This window comes from Natator depressus, chromosome 6 (genome assembly GCF_965152275.1).
Source record: "Natator depressus isolate rNatDep1 chromosome 6, rNatDep2.hap1, whole genome shotgun sequence".
NCBI classification, from domain to species: domain Eukaryota; kingdom Metazoa; phylum Chordata; order Testudines; family Cheloniidae; genus Natator; species Natator depressus.
The window spans coordinates 30670757-30693183 of NC_134239.1; the positions used below are offsets into that span (position 1 = coordinate 30670757).

Here is a 22427-nt window from a genome sequence, read left to right on the forward strand (position 1 = left end):
CAACCCTGTAAGCTGTGTCATCAGTCGCCCCCCCTCTGTCAGAGCAACGGCAGACAATCGTTCTGCGCCTTTTTTCTGAGCGGATGCCATACCAAGGCAAGCATGAAGGCCGCTCAGCTCACTTTGGCAATTAGGAGCACATTAAACACCACACGCATTATCCAGCAGTATATGCAGCACCAGAACCTGGCAGAGCGATACCAGGCGAGTAGGCGACGTCAGCGCGGTCGCGTGAGTGATCAGGACATGGACACAGATTTCTCTGAAAGCATGGGCCCTGCCAATGCATGCATCATGGTGCTAATGGGGCAGGTTCATGCTGTGGAACGCCGATTCTGGGCTCGGGAAACAAGTACAGACTGGTGGGACCGCATAGTGTTGCAGGTCTGGGACGATTCCCAGTGGCTGCGAAACTTTTGCATGCGTAAGGGCACTTTCATGGAACTTTGACTTGCTTTCCCCTCCCCTGAAGCGCATGAATACCAAGATGAGAGCAGCCTCACAGTTGAGAAGCGAGTGGCGATAGCCCTGTGGAAGCTTGCAACGCCAGTCAAGTTGGGAATCAATTTGGAGTGGGCAAATCTACTGTTGGGGCTGCTGTGATGCAAGTAGCCCACGCAATCAAAGATCTGCTGATATCAAGGGTAGTGACCCTGGGAAATGTGCAGGTCATAGTGGATGGCTTTGTTACAATGGGATTCCCTAACTGTGGTGGGGCCATAGACGGAACCTATATCCCTGTCTTGGCACCGGAGCACCAAGCTGGCGAGTACCTAAACCGCAAGGGGTACTTTTCAATAGTGCTGCAAGCTCTGGTGGATCACAAGGGACGTTTCACCAACATCAACGTGGGATGGCTGGGAAAGGTACATGACGCTCGCATCTTCAGGAACTCTGGTCTGTTTCAAAAGCTGCAGGAAGGGACTTTATTCCCAGACCAGAAAATAACTGTTGGGGATGTTGAAATGCCTATAGTTATCCTTGGGGACCCAGCCTGCCCCTTAATGCCATGGCTCATGAAGCCGTACACAGGCAGCCTGGACAGTAGTCAGGAGCTGTTCAACTACAGGCTGAGCAAGTGCAGAATGGTGGTAGAATGTGCATTTGACGTTTAAAGGCGCGCTGGTGCAGTTTACTGACTCGCTTAGACCTCAGCGAAACCAATATTCCCACTGTTATTACTGCTTGCTGTGTGCTCCACAATATCTGTGAGAGTAAGGGGGAGACGTTTATGGCGGGGTGGGAGGTTGAGGCAAATCGCCTGGCTGCTGGTTACGCGCAGCCAGACACCAGGGCGGTTAGAAGAGCACAGGAGGGCGCGGTACGCATCGGAGAAGCTTTGAAAACCAGTTTCATGACTGGCCAGGCTACGGTGTGAAAGTTCTGTTTGTTTCTCCTTGATGAAACCCCCCCGCCCCTTGGTTCACTCTACTTCCCTGTAAGCTAACCACCCTCCCCTCCTCCCTTCGATCACCGCTTGCAGAGGCAATAAAGTCATTGTTGCTTCACATTCATGCATTCTTTATTCATTCATCACACAAATAGGGGGATGACTACCAAGGTAGCCCAGGAGGGGTGGTGGAGGAGGGAAGGAAAATACCACACAGGACTTTAAGCACAGCACTTTAAAAGTTTACAACTTTAAAATTTATTGAATGCCAGCCTTCTTTTTTTGGGGGGGGGCAATCCTCTGTGGTGGAGTGGCTGATTGGCCGGTGGCCCCCCCACCGCGTTCTTGGGCGTCTGGGTGTGGAGGCTATGGAACCTGGGGAGGAGGGCGGTTGGTTACACAGGGGCTGTAGTAGCAGTCTGTGCTCCAGCTGCCTTTGCTGCAGCTCAACCATACACTGGAGCATACTGGTTTGGTCCTCCAGCAGCCTCAGCATTGAATCCTGCCTCCTCTCATCATGCTGCCGCACATTTGAACTTCATCCCTGTCTTCAGCCCACCACTTACTCTCTTCAGCCCGCCACCTCTCTTCCCGGTCATTTTGTGCTTTCCTGCACTCTGACATTATTTGTCTCCACGCATTCATCTGTGCTCTGTCTGTGGGAGGACAGCATGAGCTCAGAGAACATTTCATCACGAGTGCGTTTTTTTTTCTTTCTAATCTTCACTAGCCTCTGGGAAGGAGAAGATCCTGTAATCATTGAAACACATGCAGCTGGTGGAGAAAAAAAAAGGGACAGCGGTATTTAAAAAGACACATTTTATAAAACAGTGGCTACAGTCTTTCAGGGTAAACCTTGGTGTTAACATTACATACATAGCACATGTGCTTTCGTTCCAAGGTCGCATTTTGCCTCCCCCCACCGCGTGGCTACCCCCTCAACCCTCCCCCCTCCCCATGGCTAACAGCGGGGAACATTTCTGTTCAGCCGCAGGCAAACAGCCCAGCGGGAACGGGCTCCTCTGAGTGTCCCCTGAAGAAAAGCACCCTATTTCAACCAGGTGTCCATGAATGATATCTCACTCTCCTGAGGATAACACAGAGAGATAAAGAACGGATGTTGTTTGAACGCCAGCAAACATACACTGCAATGCTTTGTTGTACAATGATTCCCGAGTATGTGTTACTGGCCTGGAGTGATAAAGCGTCCTACCATGAAGGACGCAATAAGTCTGCCCTCCCCAGAAACCTTTTGCAAAGGCTTTGGGAGTACATCCAGGAGAGCCGCGAATGCCAGGGCAAAGTAATCCTTTCACATGCTTGCTTTTAAACCATGTATAGTATTTTAAAAGGTACACTCACCGGAGGTCCCTTCTCCACCTGCCGGGTCCAGGAGGCAGCCTTGGGTGGGTTCCGGGGGTACTGGCTCCAGGTCCAGGGTGAGAATCAGTTCCTGGCTGTCGGGAAAAGCGGTTTCTCCGCTTGCTTGCTGTGAGCTATCTACAACCTCATCATCATCATCATCTTCTTCTTCGTCCCCAAAACCTGCTTCCGTGTTGCCTCCATCTCCATTGAAGGAGTCAAACAACACGGCTGGGGTAGTGGTGGCTGCACCCCCCAAAATGGCATGCAGCTCATCATAGAAGCGGCATGTTTGGGGCTCTGACCCGGAGCGGCCGTTCGCCCCTCTGGTTTTCTGGTAGGCTTGCCTCAGCTCCTTAAGTTTCACGCGGCACTGCTTCGGATCCCTCTTATGGCCTCTGTCCTTCGTGCCCTGGGAGATTTTGACAAAGGTTTTGGCATTTCGAAAACTGGAACGGAGTTCTGATAGCACGGATTCCTCTCCCCACACAGCGATCAGATCCCGTACCTCCCGTTCAGTCCATGCTGGGCTCTTTTGCGATTCTGGGACTCCATCATGGTCACCTCTGCTGATGAGCTCTGCATGGTCACCTGCAGCTTGCCACGCTGGCCAAACAGGAAATGAGATTCAAAAGTTCGCAGTTCTTTTCCTGTCTACCTGGCCAGTGCATCTGAGTTGAGAGTGCTGTCCAGAGCAGTCACAATGGAGCACTCTGGGATAGCTCCCGGAGGCCAATACCGTCCAGTTGTGTCCACAGTACCCCAAATTCTACCCGGCAAGGCTGATTTAAGCGCTAATCCACTTGTCAGGGGTGGAGTACGGAAATCAATTTTAAGAGCCCTTTAAATCGAAATAAAGGGCTTCATCGTGTGGACGGGTGCAGGTTTACATTGATTTAACGCTGCTAAATTCAACCTAAAGTCCTAGGGTAGACCAGGGCTAAGACTTTCCTGACTAAGGTTCGTAGGCTTGCTACACACTCTGAAAGCAGAGTGTCATTCTGCTTCCGGAGACAAACTTTCTTGTAATGCCAAGGAATGCAATCCCAGAGGCCTTATTAGGTACTTCCAAAACAGGCTGCTGGCAAACTGATGTAGGGGCAAGATTCCTCATCTTACCTCTTCACGGTCCTCAGCATCAGCCTCTAAGCAGCAATTCTGATGGTGTGGTTGACAGCCAAAAACCAGTGTGTACCACATCTCCAATTCTTTCTCCCTCCTTTTGGGCTTCCTCTCTCATCCTTCTGCATCACCTGGTGCATGATTTCTTCCAGTCACAGGTAATAGACACTATCCAATTCTGCAACGGGCCACCTCACCATCCTCCAGCTCCTATTTCCTCTTCACTGATGCATCTCTTGGGATAATATTTCCTGATCTCCAAGAAGAGTGACAGTTTAAGACCCACTCTGTACCTCAGAAACCTCATCAGGTTCAGGATGTGCATGGCTTTATCGCAGGGTGTTGGTATGCAGGTTTTGACTTAAAGGACAACTACTTTCATGTGATGATCATATCAAGTACCTGAGGTTCTGTGAGGGGACAGGATACTAATGTTTTAGAGTCCTTTCTTTCTACTTGTCCAGAGGCCTTTAAGTCTTCAGATGTCTCCTGGTGGTTGCTGTATACATCAGACACAAAGGAATATTCATCTGCCCATACCTAGACAACAGGCTTCAAAGGCTCAGCTGTCAACAAGACCTCTTCTCAGTGATTCAATACATGTGCAACTTTTCCAGTCTTTGGAATTAATTATCTGGGAGAAATAAATGCTTCAGCTTGCACAGAGTATCACTTTCATTGGAACAGTCCTGAACTCTACTCAGGCCAGAGCCTTTCTTTCACAAGAGAGACTTTTCAAAATTTGAGATATCCTGACAACTCTCGGAGAACACCTGGTAAAGATCACAGTTTTTCTTAAGGCTACTAGGCTTGATGGTCTCATCATCCTACACATCTGAACATTAGATCCTTGAAAAGCTGGGCAGCAGGTAACTATGCACTAAATGTTCACAGCCTTCAGAGGAGACTGACCATTCCACCTCAAGTGCTTCAACAGTTTTATTGGTGGGAAAATAGGGGCAACATCCTTCTGAGGGTACCCTTTGCTTCCCTCTCCGCTAACCTCACAGTGACCAGCAGTGCCAACACCACAGCCATGTACAGACAACAACACAGCCAAGTACTACTTCTCTAAGCAAGCGGGGAGGGGGCATATTCCCAACCTTTATCTGTGGAGGCAAGAAAACAGGCTGTGGTACATCCAAATCCAATTCCACCCTATTTTTCTACAGCTTGCGGGAGAGAGAATGTGGAGGCAGACTTACTTAGCAGGAGGTCTCAGAAGCCATACAAGTGGTACTTGAAACCAGTGGTGGCCAGAGACGATTTCACCAATTGGGACCACTCAGTGATTGGCCTTTTCATGTCTGAACAAAACACCAAATGCCACTTGTATTCAACAGAGCACACAGAGACAAACTGGATCCAACACTTTACTCCCTTCATGTTCCTCTGATAACCTGAGTCCTATACAAAATCAGGTTGCACAAAACAAACAGTGTATTAGTAGCCCCAATGTAACCTTACCAGCACTGGTATCCCCAGATCTTTTGCTTCTTGTCAGAAAACTATCTTACTTGCTGCTCTTTGTCTAGACCTCCTGTCTCAAAAGCCAGGAAGAAATTCTGCATCTCAACCCAGAAATGCTCCACTGTGCAGTATTGGAGTATAACCTTCTGACTAATAAGGACTATTTCTGTTCTCAGAGAATTCAGGCCATGCTTAGTGTAATACAGGGAAGGCTACACCCAGAAATGCTATAAACTGAAAAGGAAATGGTTTACTATCTGTGCCACTAGTCAAGTACTTACTCCATCTCGAGCTGGGGTCTCTGCAGTCCTAGATTAGCTTCTACACCTTAAATCTCAAGGTTTAGCTATAGCTTCGGTGAAAGTCAATATGGCAGCAATATCTGCTCATCACAGTTATGTTCAGAACAAACCTATCTTCTCTCACTCAACAATCTCCGGGTTCCTTAAAGGCATGGTAAATGTGTTTCCCCTCATTAAAGAGCTCCCACTTAAGGCGACCTAAATCTTGTCGTAAGTAAGCTGAGTGGTCCTCTTTGAACTTCTTGCACAAATCTCTCTCAAACATCTATCGATCAAATAGCCTTCCTGATAACAGTAATGTCTGCTAGGAGAGTGAGTGAGTGAGCTTAGTGCTTTAATAGCCAGCCACTTCATCTAATATGGTGGTCTAGAAGGAGAAAGTCACTATGAGGCCTCATCTCAGCTTCATACCTAAGGTCTCAGATTTCCACTTCTCTTACTGCATTTTCCTCCCTGTGTTCTTCCCTAGACTTCACTCCCACTCACAGGAAACTCCTCTCCTAAACGTGAAGAGGATGTTCTGTTTTTACCTGGAAAATACCAAGCCCTTTTTAAAATCTAATTGATTATTTGAAGCATATGGGCGAGATGCCAGTGAGAATCCATTTATCTCTTACACACTCACACTGGATTAGGAGGTACAAAGAATATTGTTACATCTTGACTAGGAAAACAGTAACATCCTAGTTTAAAACCTCACTTCTTAGAGCCTCCCTCTGCAGCAGCAGCAGCATGGCTTAGATGTGTTTCCTTCTTGAAGATACGCAAAGCAGAAACTTGCAGTTCAGTGTACACTTTCACCAAGCACCGCATTTTGCACTTAGCATCGTGGTCCAGTATCTGGTCTAGGAGAGTGGTGCCATGCTACAGTATGTGTTTAGCTAAGCACTCTTCACCCATGTTCCACTTGATGGAGCACTGCTCACTAGAATCCCATAAATGAAAGTGCAGAGGCCCTCAAAGAAGAAAAAGCGGTTACTTGGTCTTTGAGAGTCATCTCTGTGCATTCACACTACCCACCTTCTCCTCTGCTTCGGAGTTCTAAATAACATCAGGACTGTACAGTTTGGGAGTAGAAAGTGAGTTGGGGTGGGGTGTGCACTTCCTTATGTAGAGTAGGGTGATGACATTATTCTCATATGAGATTTCTCAAGAGCCTCCCAACTTGAGTCACAATTTTTCAAGGCAGTTCCACAGCCTCTGGGCACCAAATCCCATGAGTGGGAATACACAGAGGCAACTCTTGAACAACAGTTACTGTTAAGTAACCACTTGCTCTATTTTTGTTCCTCCGTGTATCCATCTTGTATGCTGAGAAAATATAATCTTTTCCCTCCACCCCACACTTTCCTTTACATGGTCTTCCATAAAGTCTGGCAGAGTGAACCCTGTTGCTGACTGGAGATGTTGAAGCTATTGATGGCTAAGTGCAGAATTGGATAATAGGCAAGTGGGATCATTCTGGTATTTCAGGCTGTGAAAAGACTTCATGAAGTCAACTATGTCAAAGTTGGAAGCCAACAGATTCCGTATGAAAACTGCTGGCCAAATGTGGAGCTAATTTCTGCAATTTAATTTCTGCATGTTGTACTGAACCCAGGAAGTGACATTTTTTATAGCAGGACCATAAATGGATTTCCTTGTAAATTCCTGTGTGCTGCTTAAGATAGCAAGGACTAATAGCATTGTATCATGTAAAAGAGTAACTCATAAGGACTAGAACGTTCCAAACAAATGTTCAAATATCAAAGAATTTAAGAAATGGTTTATCTCTTTTATGTATAATGAAGCAAAATCTACACAACAGTTGCTTATTCTGTCTGGTGAGGTTTCTTCCTCCTCTCTGATTTTTAAGGTAACGTAATTTTTAAAATGAATTAATATATCACATTTGTACAGCAAACTACACCATCTAGTGGTGAACAAGGTACCTTTTAACTAAAAGTAAAAATTACTTACAGTATTTGCTGTTTATAAACACAACTACGACTCAGTTATTTGCATACTTGACTTCTAGTGTTTCTAAACATAGAGGTAATGTAACTTTTTCCCTTAAAGCTAGCTCTGCTGTGGTAGGTCCAGGCTGATCATTGATCAAAGAATTGTGGCTTTCAAATATTTCTCAGAAGTAGAATTACATACCAGATTACTGCAATCTTAATATGTGAATAGCGAGGGTTTTTTATATAGCGATACCTGGGCAATAGTAGCTTCATTTTGTACACATTTAAGTGAATTTTAATAAAGGACACTTAATCAGAATCTTGTATAATTCCTAAGGTAACATGAATTAGAAGAGGTGATTTATGTTTTTACTTTAGCCAGTCCTATTGATAAATGTACATTTAAATCTATATCTCTTCTTCTCACAGTCTTGCTTCTGATCAGATTCTAACTCGTCAAGGTCCCAGCCAATCTTCGTCTTTTCCTGAAAATTATCATACCTTGCCAAAGAATACCAGGCAGCTTTCAGGGAGCTCTCCTCCACCAAATCGCAACCTGCCAAGTGACTACAAATATGCCCAGGACCGTGTTAGCCACTTGAAAATGTCCCATGAGGAGAGGAAAGCTAATAAAGATGGTACTGTATGGCAGCTATACGAGTGGCAACAGAGACAGCAGTTTAAACATGGCAGTCCAACTGCTCCAGTTTATGCAGGTTCTCCGGACTTTACTGACCATGGTAAAGCAAAAAGTTCACTAGATGTTCCACGATCAATTTCTGTTCCTCCATCTCCTTCCGATATTCCTCCACCAGGACCTCCAAAAATCTTTCCGCCAAGGAGACCGCACACTCCTGCAGAAAGGGTTACTGTTAAACCATCTGATGGGAGACGGAGTGTAGACATACCTTTTGCTGGTTCTCCAAGGAGGATTCGAAATCATGCTGTAAAGGTGTGTATAGAGTGTAACAGTAATCATACATAGGTTTGCATATTAATCTGTCTAATTAATGTAGGCATTTGAACTGAAATCCTTACCGTGTTATCGAAGTGACATACAAGTTCTAAAAGTAAACACGGTAACACACAGAAATTTTTTTCCAAACCTACGTCTGCTCAGTTGTCACAGGTTTATTTTTGTTGTTGTTATGGAAAGAATAAATGGGTGGCTAAGAAAGAAAGAGCCCATTAATTTGAAATGTTCTTATTTTATAGTTTCAATGGAGTGCCTTATTAATATTCTAAAATTTTGTAAATATATGTTAATGTATACAATATTTAGCTACACATAATTAGGATATATGTACTTGTTACATAAATATATGTATAGGATGTTCACGCACAATATTAATGGAGAAGTTTAATATTAAGTTAAAGAACTATTCTTTTATACCTTCTCCAAACACATTTCAGTGGTTTTTCTCACTGTTGTTAAACAGATAAAGCTTTTTTTTTTTTTTTCAAAATTTTTGATGAAGCAAAGTTGAGGATAATTTCTCTTCTTCAAGGTTAACGTGTTTCGCAGAAAAGCTCTTTCAGGTAAGCTATTGTATCTAAACTAGTGCATAGTTATTTTTCGAGTGATTGTCCACATAGATTCCAGTCTTGGTGCGCATTGCCCCATGTGCACAACATTGGCTTCTGTTAGCCAACCACCTCCATTGGAGCTATTCCTGTGCCATAGATGTCCTCATGCCCTCCACCCAAGGGCATAAAGAATAGAGCTGGTTGAACTGTTCCTCAGTTTTTTCCTAATGACCATGGCAGCGAGACAGAACTCTTGTGTAGTGTCTACTGTCTTTTCTGCACACTATGCAAGCATATTTAATAGCCTTCATACTTAGTAGTTCATACATATAGATAGTTATTGCCTGCAGGCTAATATATATTGGGCGGGGGAGGTGGATAGAGAGAACCTGGAAACATTTCAGTTTAGGATAGAACCCCTCCCTTTTGTCCCCCTCATACAGGAGTGCTAGCAACATTGCAGGAGCTATATCTCCTGGATTCAAAACATGCCCTCATATGACACTTCAGTGGTGCTTAATGACTGGCACTCCTGGCTCCTATTCTGCTTAGGACATGGACATATCTCCAAGCTATGCTCCATATGTCACTTCTTGAAGCAAATTCAGAAAGCTAAAGAAGCCTGCCTAAAGTTGTTTCCCTTGAGAGTTTGAACACCAAGAGGAAAGGCAGAGCTAAACCCATGTTCCTCAGGTTCGTCCCTTTCCATTAGAGCTGTGGGAGCTGAGTTTCTGCCTTCCCATTTGCCACCATTCTGGTGTTGACTTCCTCTGACAGGGCAGAAAGCACAGGTCACCTTTTCTAGTGCCTAGTGAGTAGAGACATGGATATCAGACTTTTGACTTGCCTTGGCCTCAGCCCCATAAGGGCCAAAAGCTCTGTGCCAGCACTAGGTACAAAAAGAGCACCAGGTGTACCCACTAAATCTGCAGACTTCATTTCTCTCAGTGCTAATCCTTTGGCACCCGCCACCTCCATACCTGGCCACTATGGAAGTAGAAGCCTTCTACACCAACATTCCACACAAAGATGGACTACAAGCCGTCAGGAACAGTATCCCCGATAATGTCACGGCAAACCTGGTGGCTGAACTTTGTGACTTTGTCTTCACCCATAACTATTTCACATTTGGGGACAATGTATACCTTCAGATCAGCGGCACTGCTATGGGTACCCGCCTGGCCCCACAGTATGCCAACATTTTTATGGCTGACTAAGAACAACGCTTCCTCAGCTCTCGTCTCCTAATGCCCCTACTCTACTTGCACTATATTGATGACATCTTCCTCATCTGGACCTACGGAAAAGAAGCCCTTGAGGAATTCCATCATGATTTCAACAATTTCCATCCCACCATCAACCTCAGCCTGGACCAGTCCACACAAGAGATCCACTTATGCGATGGTCACATAAACACCACCCTATACCGGAAACCTACTGACCGCTATTCCTACCTACATGCCTCCAGCTTTCACCCAGACCACACCACATGATCCATTGTCTACAGCCAAGCTCTACGATACAGCCGCATTTGCTCCCACCCCTCAGACAGAGACAAACACCTACCAGATCTCTATCAAGCATTCTTACAACTACAGTACCCACCGGCTGAAGTGAAGAAACAAATTGAGAGAGCCAGAGGAGTACCCAGAAGTCACCTACTACAGGACAGGCCCAACAAAGAAAATAACAGAACGCCACTAGCCATCACCTTCAGCCCCCAACTAAAACCTCTCCAACACATCATCAAGGATCTACAACCTATCCTGAAAGACGACCCATCACTCTCACAGATCTTGGGAGACAGGCCAGTCCTTGCTTACAGACAGCCCCACAACCTGAAGCAAATACTCACCAGCAACTACACAACAGAACCACTAACCCAGGAACCTATCCTTGCAACAAAGCCCGTTGCCAACTGTGTCCACATATCTATTCAGGGGACACCATCATAGGGCCTAATAACATCAGCCACACTATCAGAGGCTCGTTCACCTGCACATCTACCAATGTGATATATGCCATCATGTGCCAGCAATGCCCCTCTGCCATGTACTTTGGTCAAACTGGACAGTCTCTACGTAAAAGAATAAATGGACAAATCAGACGTCAAGAATTATAACATTCATATATACCAGTTGGAGAACACTTCAGTGTCTCTGGTCACTCGATTACAGACCTAAAGGTCGCACTATTACAACAAAAAAACTTCAAAAACAGACTCCAGCAAGAGACTGCTGAATTGGAATTAATTTGCAAACTGGATACAATTAACTTAGGCTTGAATAGAGACTGGGAGTGGATGGGTCATTACACAAAGTAAAACTATTTCCCCACGTTTATTTCCCCCCCACCATCCCCCACTGTTCCTCAGACGTTCCTGTTAACTGCTGGAAATGGCCCACCTTGATTATCACTACAAAAGGTTTTCTTTCCCCCCACCACCCTGCTCTCCTGCTGGTAATAGCTCATCTTAAGTGATCACTCTCCTTACAGTGTGTATGATAACACCCATTTTTTCATGTTCTGTGTGTATATAAATCTCCTCACTGTATTTTCCACTGAATGCATCCAATGAAGTGAGCTGTAGCTCACGAAAGCTTATGCTCAAATAAATTGGTTAGTCTCTAAGGAGCCACTAGTACTCCTTTTCTTTTTGCGAATACAGACTAACACGGCTGCTACTCTGAAACTCAGAAATGTGTTCCTTAGTACTAGCACTTCAGAACTTGCTATCTGGGTACCTAGAGCATATATGGTACTATGTGGTTTAATTGTGGGCTTAGTACTGGACTCATGTCTCCTAGAGAGGCTGACAGTGGCAATATCTAAGACACCAGTTACTGGTACAAGTTAAGGAGGTATCTCCAGAACCAACCTCTTCCTCTCAAAAATGGTACTCTGGATAGAACTGTGCCTCCCTTGGAAGCTGTGTGCTCCTTTTCCCCATCCCTATCTAGACAGAGCAGGGAGTCCTCTCCCACTCACCTTCCTTCCTTGGTTAGCACAATGGGAATCAGGAAGGGACTTTAGAGAGAGGGTACTATAAGGGGTAGGAGAAAAAGGGCTGCTGTTGGGAGTGAGCTCCTTCAGCTGAGCCTAAGGACTAGCCAGCCCAGCCTCTAGGCAGATTAATGATATCAACGGGCTTGTGGTAGGACCGCCTGATTGGCCCGCCTACCTGATGGGCCCACCTGCCTGATTGGCTGAAAAGAGCCAGAAAGGCCTGTTTGTAAGCTCAGCAGTAGCAGCAACAAGTTGCTGGCTGCTCAACACTTATGCCCTCAGTTGTGATTATTCCTCTGCCAGCCTTGCTCCCTGCCTTGCTCAGATCCATTCCAGCCCCGCTTCCCTGCTTGCTCCTGACTCCAGCTGTGACTCTTGGCTTGATTTCTGGTTCCTGACTCCGGTTCTCATCCTTGACTCTGGTTCCTGACTCCTGCTCCAGCCACTAGGCCTGACTGTCCACACCCTAGTCACATCAGTCTGAGTAGCCTGAAAGTCCCTGGCTTAGCTAGTAGGATGGATCCCTCTAAAGCCAACATCTCCTTGGTGGAGCTAGTGAATGCTTTGCAGAATCTACAGACCCAGATCAGTGCTCTGCAGTAAATGCCACCGTGTAAGCACAAGCTATGCCACCTACGACCCAGATCTACTGAGAGCCAAAAATAACATTTCCCAGCAAGTTCAGTGGTGACTGGGGGAAGCTCTGTGGATTTATAAGTCAGTGCCATCTTCGCCTTCTGCACCTGCAGACCTTTCCTACTGACAAGACCAAGGTGGGGCTTAGCAGCTTGCTGAGCGAGGAGGTGTTGGCCTGGGCCTCCCCCCTTCTTGAAAAGTCCTGTCCACACTTTAACCAGTTCGAAGAATTTGTCCATACTATGTTGGTGATTTTTGGCAACCCGAACACACAAACACGGCAGTGGTTGTGCTCCAGACATTAAGGCAAGCATGCTGGTGGGCAGATAACTATGTTGCTGACTTCTGGTGCAGACACAGAATGGGAAAAGCGTGCTCAGTGCCATCATTTTTGGCATGGTCTTAATGAGGATATTAAGGCTAAGCTGGCTTGGATAGATTCTCCACCTGGCCTGAACACTTTTATCAATCTATATATTGAAATTAACAACAGTCTATCTGACCGCTGTCCAGAAAGGAGGGTGACACTATGATTCATGCTGGTTTTGATGGCATGAATCAGTCAATATTCTGCACCCACACTTCAGCCTGAACCCACGTAGGTCAACATGAACTAGACCCGCCTCTCTGATGGGGAAAAGTCTCTGCTGAGTGGGGGAGGTCTGTCTCTGTATTGCGGACAATCTCGGCATTTCGATTTTTTCCTGCACCTTGATTGGGAAATGCCCAGTCCCAGTGAGGGGTCTGGGCTGGGCTGGTTCTTCTCCTCTTCATTTTAGCATCCAATGGGGCTCTTTTGGTCAAAAGACTGATCACAACTAGCATCACGTGCCAAAGTGGGAATAAGGCAAATCCACTATAAACTCCAGAGACACAGTGGACCAGGCCTGGGACCTTGGGCTATTGCTGGAGGAGACAAAGCAGCTTCACATGTGGGTTCTTAGTTAAGGAGCATTATTTTCTCATCCCAAAGAATGGCATCCCATTCTGGACCTTCAGTGAGTCAACAGATTCATTCACTGTTTCAAGTTCAGGATGGTGAGGTTCTAATGAGGTAATTGTGGACGTTGGTCAAGACTGGTTCATGGCTCTCAACCCATCAGATGCCCATTTCTACGTATCCATTCAGCCAGACCACAGGACATACCTCAGAATCAGGAGCATCTCACTATCAATAGAGCCCTGCGCAGATACAAAATTTGTATCCGCATCTGATCCACAATACACAAACATGGTCCGAGGATTTTCAACAAATGCTTGGCAGTCATGCAAACTCATCTTAGGAGACAATGAGTCCAGGTCTGCCCCTACCTTGACAACTGGCTGATCTGAAAATCATAACCCCAACAAGTGATCCAATTCAATTCAAATAATCTTAAAGATCCTTGCCTCTCTGGGTCTCAAATTCAACAGAGAGAGATCCATGCTTACTCCAACTCAAAACACAGACTTTATACGGGATGGTGTCAAATTCCAGGCAGTAGTGGATTAACACACAGGGCCATGGGGCCCATGCCCAGGGACCCTGGCCAATTTGGGGGGCCCTGGCCAATTTAGGGCCCCCTGAAAAATGGGTGCCCCAAGCTCCTGTAGAAGCTGCAGGGCTGCAGGAGCGCTTGAAGCGCCCTAGAAGTGTGGGGCCATCGGCACTTAAACCATGGCCCTGCCTGCTGCTCTGCTCCTTCCCCCCGAGACCCTGCCCCATGCTGCCTCTTCCCCTGAGGCCCCGTCCCAGCTTGCTCCTCTCCGCCTCTTCCCCCTCCGTCGCTCATCCTTAAGGCAGTTTAAAAGTGGGAGGGCAGAGCCCCTCAAGAAGCCCCCCTCCAAATAAATGTAATTGAGTTCAGAGTCATAATTATTCCTACTACTCCCTGGATCCACAATCCAAGTGCTTGATATTATGTCAAGAGACAAGGAGGAGCCAGGTCATCTGCTCTGTCAGGGAGCCATTTGGCTCTGGACTTGTGCATTCAGAATCAAATCACAATAGTGGCTATGCACCTTCCTGGCCTTCAGAACACATTGGCAGATCAACTTAGCAGACAGTTCTCAGACAATTGTAAATGGTCTACCAAAGACTCAGTTCTGCAGAGTGTTTCAAGAATTTCTGGATTTCCAGAAATAGACCTGTTTGCCACAAACCACAACAAGAAGTGTCAGATATTATGTTTCAAAGGGAATCCCAGCCCAGACTCCTTGACAGATGCCATTCTCACCCAATGTTGGACTGATGTACACCTTTCTGCCAGTCCTCCTGATAGTGAAGGTTCTGAAGAAACTGAGGCAAGATACAGGACTGATAGCCAAAGCATGGGCCAGTGAGTTCTCGTATTTGGATCTGATGAACCTGTCAACATAACCCCCCAATCACCTTACCTGTCCTACCCAACATAGTCTAGCAACACAGCGGTGAGAGCCTGTAGCTGGACCCAGCTTTGTTAGATCTGACAGCCTGGATGCTAGCTGAATGACGTCCACTGGAAGAAGCTGTTTAGCTGAAATTCAGAACGTTCTGCTCCAAAGCAGGAAAGCCTCAGCTAGACTGACTTAAAAAGGTAAGTGGAAGAGGCTTTCTGTATAAGCATCTCAGCTGCAGCTGAGCTGTCTCCTACAACAAGACCCGTTCCAGCAATATTGGAGTATTTACTAGCCCTGAAACAATCTGCTCCATAAGAGTGCATCTAGAAGCAATATCTGCACATCACTTACCTAAGCAGGGCCATCCTATAGAGTGGCTATTTTCCTTAATGGCCTTACTCATGTCTTTACTCCAGTTAGGGAGCCCCCCTCCTTCTTGGGACTTCAGTATAGTACAAACATGATTGATGAGTCCCTTTGATCCACATAAAGAAAAGGAGTACTTGTGGCACCTTAGAGACTAACCAATTTATTTGAGCATAAGCTTTCATGAGCTACAGCTCACTTCATCGGATGCATACTGTGGAAAGTGTAGAAGATCTTTTTATATATACACAAAGCATGAAAAAATACCTCCTCCCACCCCACTCTCCTGCTGGTAATAGCTTATCTAAAGTGATCACTCTCCTTACAATGTGTATGATAATCAAGTTGGGCCATTTCCAGCACAAATCCAGGTTTTCTCACCCCCGCCCCCACACACACCCACTCTCCTGCTGGTAATAGCTTATCTAAAGTGACGACTCTCCTTACAATGTGTATGATAATCAAGGTGGGCCATTTCCAGCACAAATCCAGGGTTTAACAAGAACATCTGAGGGGGGGGGGGGTAGGAAAAAACAAGGGGAAATAGGTTACCTTGCATAATGACTTAGCCACTCCCAGTCTCTATTCAAGCCTAAGTTAATTGTATCCAATTTGCAAATGAATTCCAATTCAACAGTTTCTCTCTGGAGTCCGGATTTGAAGTTTTTTTGTTGTAATATAGCAACTTTCATGTCTGTAATCGCGTGACCAGAGAGATTGAAGTGTTCTCCAACTGGTTTATGAATGTTATAATTCTTGACATCTGATTTGTGTCCATTTATTCTTTTACGTAGAGACTGTCCAGTTTGACCAATGTACATGGCAGAGGGGCATTGCTGGCACATGATGGCATATATCACATTGGTGGATGTGCAGGTGAACGAGCCTCTGATAGTGTGGCTGATGTTATTAGGCCCTGTGATGGTGACCCCTGAATAGATATGTGGGCACAGTTGGCAATGGGCTTTGTTGCAAGCATAGGTTCCTGGGTTAGTGGTTCTGTTGTGTGGTATGTGGTTGCTGGTGAGTATTTGCTTCAGGTTGTGGGGCTGTCTGTAAGCAAGGACTGGCCTGTCTCCCAAGATTTGTGAGAGTGTTGAGTCATCCTTCAGGATAGGTTGTAGATCCTTAATAATGCGTTGGAGGGGTTTTAGTTGGGGGCTGAAGGTGACGGCTAGTGGCATTCTGTTATTTTCTTTGTTAGGCCTGTCCTGTAGTAGGTGACTTCTGGGAACTCTTCTGGCTTTATCAGTCTGTTTCTTCACTTCCGCAGGTGGGTATTGTAGTTGTAAGAATGCTTGATAGAGATCTTGTAGGTGTTTTTCTCTGTCTGAGGGGTTGGAGCAAATGCGGCTGTATCGCAGAGCTTGGCTGTAGACGATGGATCGTGTGGTGTGGTCAGGGTGAAAGCTGGAGGCATGTAGGTAGGAATAGCGGTCAGTAGGTTTCCGGTATAGGGTGGTGTTTATGTGACCATCTTTTATTAGCATTGTAGTGTCCAGGAAGTGGATCTCTTGTGTGGACTGGACCAGGCTGAGGTTGATGGTGGGATGGCAATTGTTGAAATCATGGTGGAATTCCTCAAGGGCTTCTTCTCCATGGGTCCAGATGAGGAAGATGTCATCAATATAGCGCAAGTAGAGTAGGGGCATTAGGGGACGAGAGCTGAGGAAGCGTTGTTCTTAGTCAGCCATAAAAATAAAAAAGCATACTGTGGGGCCATGCGGGTACCCATAGCAGTGCCACTGATTTGAAGGTATACATTGTCCCCAAATGTGAAATAGTTATGGGTGAAGACAAAGTCACAAAGTTCAGCCACCAGGTTAGCTGTGACATTATCGGGGATAGTGTTCTTGACGGCTTGTAGTCCATCTTTGTGTGGAATGTTGGTGTAGAGGGCTTCTACATCCATAGTGGTCAGGATGGTGTTATCAGGAAGATCACCGATGGATTGTAGTTTCCTCAGGAAATCAGTGGTGTCTCGAAGGTAGCTGGGAGTGCTGGTAGCGTAGTGCCTGAGGAGGGAGTCTACATAGCCAGACAATCCTGCTGTCAGGGTGCCAATGCCTGAGATGATGGGGCGCCCAGGATTTCCAGGTTTATGGATCTTGGGTAGTAGATAGAATATCCCAGGTCGGGGTTCCAGGGGTGTGTCTGTGCGGATTTGATCTTGTGCTTTTTCAGGGAGTTTCTTGAGCAAATGCTGTAGTTTCTTTTGGTAACTCTCAGTGGGATCAGAGGGTAATGGCTTGTAGAAAGTGGTGTTGGAGAGCTGCCGAGCAGCCTCTTGTTCATATTCCGACCTATTCATGATGACAACAGCACCTCCTTTGTCAGCCTTTTTGATTATGATGTCAGAGTTGTTTCTGAGGCTGTGGATGGCATTGTGTTCCGCACGGCTGAGGTTATGGGGCAAGTGATGCTGCTTTTCCACAATTTCAGCCCGTGCATGTCGGCGGAAGCACTCTGTGTAGAAGTCCAGTCTGCTGTTTCGACCTTCAGGAGGAGTCCACCTAGAATCCTTCTTTTTGTAGTGTTGGTAGGGAGGTCTCTGTGGATTAGTATGTTGTTCAGAGGTATGTTGGAAATATTCCTTGAGTCGGAGACATCGAAAATAGGATTCTAGGTCACCACAGAACTGTATCATGTTCGTGGGGGTGGAGGGGCAGAAGGAGAGGCCCCGAGATAAGACAGCTGCTTCTGCTGGGCTGCGAGTATAGTTGGATAGGTTAACAATATTGCTGGGTGGGTTGAGGCAACCATTGCTGTGGCCCCTTGTGGCATGTAGTAGTTTAGAAAGTTTTCCCTATTTCCCCTTGTTTTTTCCTTACCCCCCCCACCCCCCAGACATTCTTGTTAAACCCTGGATTTGTGCTGGAAATGGCCCACCTTGATTATCATACACATTGTAAGGAGAGTCGTCAGTTTAGATAAGCTATTACCAGCAGGAGAGTGGGGTGGGAGGAGGTATTTTTTCATGCTTTGTGTGTATATAAAAAGATCTTCTACACTTTCCACAGTATGCATCCGATGAAGTGAACTGTAGCTCACGGAAGCTTATGCTCAAATAAATTGGTTAGTCTCTAAGGTGCCACAAGTACTCCTTTTCTTTTTGCGAATACAGACTAACACGGCTGTTACTTTGATCCACATAGCAACCTGTTTGATGTATCAACTACCAGTGAGGACTGCCCTTTTAATAGCCATTGCATCAGCTCAAAGGGTAGTAAAAATTCAGGCCCTCATGATTGGCCTTATACAGTGTTTCATAAGGATAAGGTTAATGTCAGGCCTCATCCCAAACTCTTGCCTAAAGTAATTTCAGAGTTCTGTGTGAACCTGTTTATTAATATCCCAATTTTCTTCTTCAAGCCTCACTCATCCTTGGGAGAAACTAAATTTCATACACTTGATGTACTAAGGGCACTGTCATTTTACAGTGAAGGGCAAAAGCATTCAGGAACATACCTAGACTGTTTGTGGCCTTTGCAGAGAGGGTTACGGGTCAGACAATATCCTCTGAGAGATTATACATTTGGAGATCTACTTAGATAAGGATATGTTACAAAGTAGCTAGATTAGATCTACCTAACCACATTAGAGCCTATTCCACTAGAGTTCAGGCAGCCTCTGCTGCATATTTGCAGAATGTCCTTATTTCCAAAATCTATAGGGCAGCTGCTTGGAGCTCTGTCCACACCTTGACAAGACACTGTTCTTTGACAGAGTCTTCTAATTTGATGCCTGCTTTGGTAGGGCTGTCCTACTGTCATTGTTTAAACAGGGATCCTCCAAGTACCCACCTCCAAGCAAACATGCTTGTTAGCCACCAAGAGTGGAATCCATGTCGACAATCACTCAAAGAGAATAGTTACTTCCGCAGTAACTGTGATTCTTCAAGATGTAGTGTCCACATGGACTCCACAACCTGCTCATCTTCCATTCAACTGTGGAGTTCTTCTACTCTTGGCTTCTGTACTGATGAAGGAACTGAAGAACAGTTAGGCCAGCCCTGCCCTTTATGCCCTCAGATGGGTGGGCATGAGGACATCTAAGTCATTAGTACGGCTCCAATAGACACTTCTGTCCAAAAGTAACCTCATGTTGCATGCATGGGGCACGTGCACACCAAGAGTGGAATCCATGTAAACAAGATGTAAACAATGCATCTTGAAGAAGCATATTTACTGTAAGGTAAGTAACTGTTCTTTTCTTGTGTCAGCTGCTGCTTTACAGATGTCGTCTTGGGGGAGAGGGAATGGGAAAGAGACCTTTTAAATTACAGAATGTATATAATGTATATTATTTTCCAAAGTCTCCTCAAGCACAGTATAAAGTCTGGTACAAAAGATCTGGTATATTACATTTCTGGCAAATTGAATATCCTTAGCATATCATAAAAGTAACACCATAGAGGAATGGTAAACCCAGTCTTTGTAAAGCTCACAAATAGGGATTGCATGAAGTCTGCAAGGTTGAGTTCTGTAGGGTTGGGAGCCGGCTATCCCTGCAGTTTTCTTGGGAATTCAGATTTTTCCAACCTAAAATGGAAAAAACCCAGACCCTTATGTCCGTTGTCCCCGCCACACACACACTTATAGTTTTATCATAGAGGCCTGGTGGCCTGTTTCTCTTTTGGCTCCTATCTTGAAGATGAGTCACCCTCCTGATCTTTGAGTGGGAGGGGATATTTTCCTAACACTGATCACTGTCTTCCGTAGTCCAAAAGAATTTTCTGGTGAGACAGAATGCAGTCCACCCTGTCCTATGTTAATTAGCTTGTCCCCACTGTCAGCTGATGCGAAACACTAAGCTAGGAGTAAGAGATATTCCATAATTCTTTGAAAGAAAAATGAACATAGATTTTCTAACTGTTCTACAATCACATGCAACAGATTATGTTTAGTCTCTCAACCTCAGCTCAGTGTCAGTGCTGGACTGTAGCATAAATAGGTTTTCTCTCCCAGTGCACTATGAGTAGAGGGGAAGGTAAAGGAGAGCATAGAAGATCTTTTAGCACTAACACTAGAACAAAGTGGGAGTGCATTACTTATCCTTTAGATGTCAAATGTGTAGGAGTGGGAAGGAAATATTTGTAGGGAAGATGACTTGCAAACCCACACCCATTTCAGATTCAGTAATGTGCTGATCTTCGGCAAAGAAGATTACTTCAACTCGTTTTGGGATATGTTGCTTATATGTACGCTGCACAGTTCCACTCATGGCTTCACATCTTTTCCACTGGTTCAGCTTAGCATAGATCTTTCATCACTGTTATTGCATATATGGTTTGGACTCTAGTTCTATAATGCTATACTTCACATATATAAATGGGGGACAAAATTACCTCCTGATAAAACAACCCAGTGAAATATAGCACTGGAAAATGACATGTTCTTAAACTTCCCTGTTATAGCTCACTTGTCATTGTTTTTTTAATTACATTGGCTGTACTGCAGTTGAAGGTATACCGTTGTAAAAGAACGTGCAATATCGTTCTTCCCTTACTCCATCAAAATGCTAGAGTTGCTCCCTGACACTGCAGCTCCTTGATTCTCATTTTTGTTTACTTGGGTATTTATATTTGTGTGACAAAAAAACTAATTTTTTTCATGCCATATCAAATTTTGGTGTAGACCCGTTTATAAGCCGACCCCTGCTCTTTGATGCGTCACTTTTTTACCAAAAATATTCGGCTTATGAACGAGTATATACGGTAATTTCTACCAAGCTGTGAACAACAAAATTGTTTTCACTTTCTATACAATTTCTAGAAGAAAATAGTTAGTGCTTTTTAATATTTTTTTGGTTTATAACACCCCTATATATATCCATGGTATTCCGTCACCTAGAATACTGTGTTTTAATTTTAGTTATCCTATCTCTTAAATATAAGATAGCAATATTGGAGGGTGTTCAGGGCAGACAATGAGAATCATTTGAGGCATGGAAAGTCTTTATATGAAGAGAGACTGAAAAGACTGGGATTAAGAGGGGAACACGAAAGATGTACACAAAATAATGAGTAGTATAGCGAGAGTAAGTCAGGAACTACTCTTTACCCTTTTTTGTATTACAAGAACAAAGGAACGTTTAGTGCAATTGAAATGTGGCAAATTCAGAATTGATAAATGATGATTTATTTGTCTTACCAAACACCACATTGATGTGTGGCACTCGTTGCTAAAAGATGTCACTGAGGCCAGCAGCTTAGTGGAAAAGGATTAGACATTTATATGGCTAAAAAGGAACATCCATAGTAATGTAATGGAAAACTGTGCTGCCTCAGAGCATAAACCAATCACTAACTAACAGGTATTAGGAAGAAGCTTCCTGTGTGGGCATCTCATTCCATAATTGTTGGCCACAACATTTCTTGCACCTTCTGCTGAAGCATCTGTTCCTGGCCAATGCGCGAGATGTACTGAATTAGTCCCTGGTGTGATCCAGTATGGCAGTTCCCAAATTCCTATGCTTGTTTATTTATAGGCTTTCCTATGATGCTTATTGTAATATCTTCATTCCTCACAAGCATTAATGAATTTACCCCAAATTAGAGACTACCTAAAGTCAAACAGGAAGTCTGGCAGAGCCATGAATATAAACCAAATCTCCTGAATCCCAGTCAAGTACCTAAACCATAAGACCATACTTCCCACTTGAGGTAGTCTTCATAATTTTGACTATGGCTCTTGTTACAGAATTCAGCACACATTGATAGACGCTCTATGCCTACTATGGGATATATGACCCATACTGTAAGTGCACCGAGTTTACATGGCAAGTCGGTAAGTTGAAACGTTGGAATTCTTTTTCCCTTCCTTGCCACCAAATTATTGTAGTAAGGTTTTCAAGTCCTGCTATTTTCTTAGTCATATTGTTTTTTCATGTTGTTTGAAACCCAGCTAACTCTTCTTAAACTTGACTACGAAAGCTTAAGCGTGG

The 22427-nt window shown here is 44.9% G+C and overlaps 1 protein-coding gene across 7 annotated transcripts in view; it reads left to right on the forward strand.

Annotated features, from left to right (window-relative positions):
- The window catches only part of PLEKHA7 (pleckstrin homology domain containing A7), a 268956-nt gene that overhangs the window by 196248 nt on the left and 50281 nt on the right, over positions 1-22427 (forward strand). For all 7 annotated transcript variants that reach the window (XR_012639855.1, XR_012639856.1, XM_074954938.1 and 4 more), the window contains 2 exons: positions 8019-8541; positions 22184-22270. Coding sequence is in view for 5 of the 7 variants with exons in the window: in XM_074954938.1 (XP_074811039.1) it covers positions 8019-8541; positions 22184-22270 (610 nt within the window). In the remaining 2 variants the exon portion in view is untranslated. The remainder of the gene's footprint in view (positions 1-8018; positions 8542-22183; positions 22271-22427) is intronic.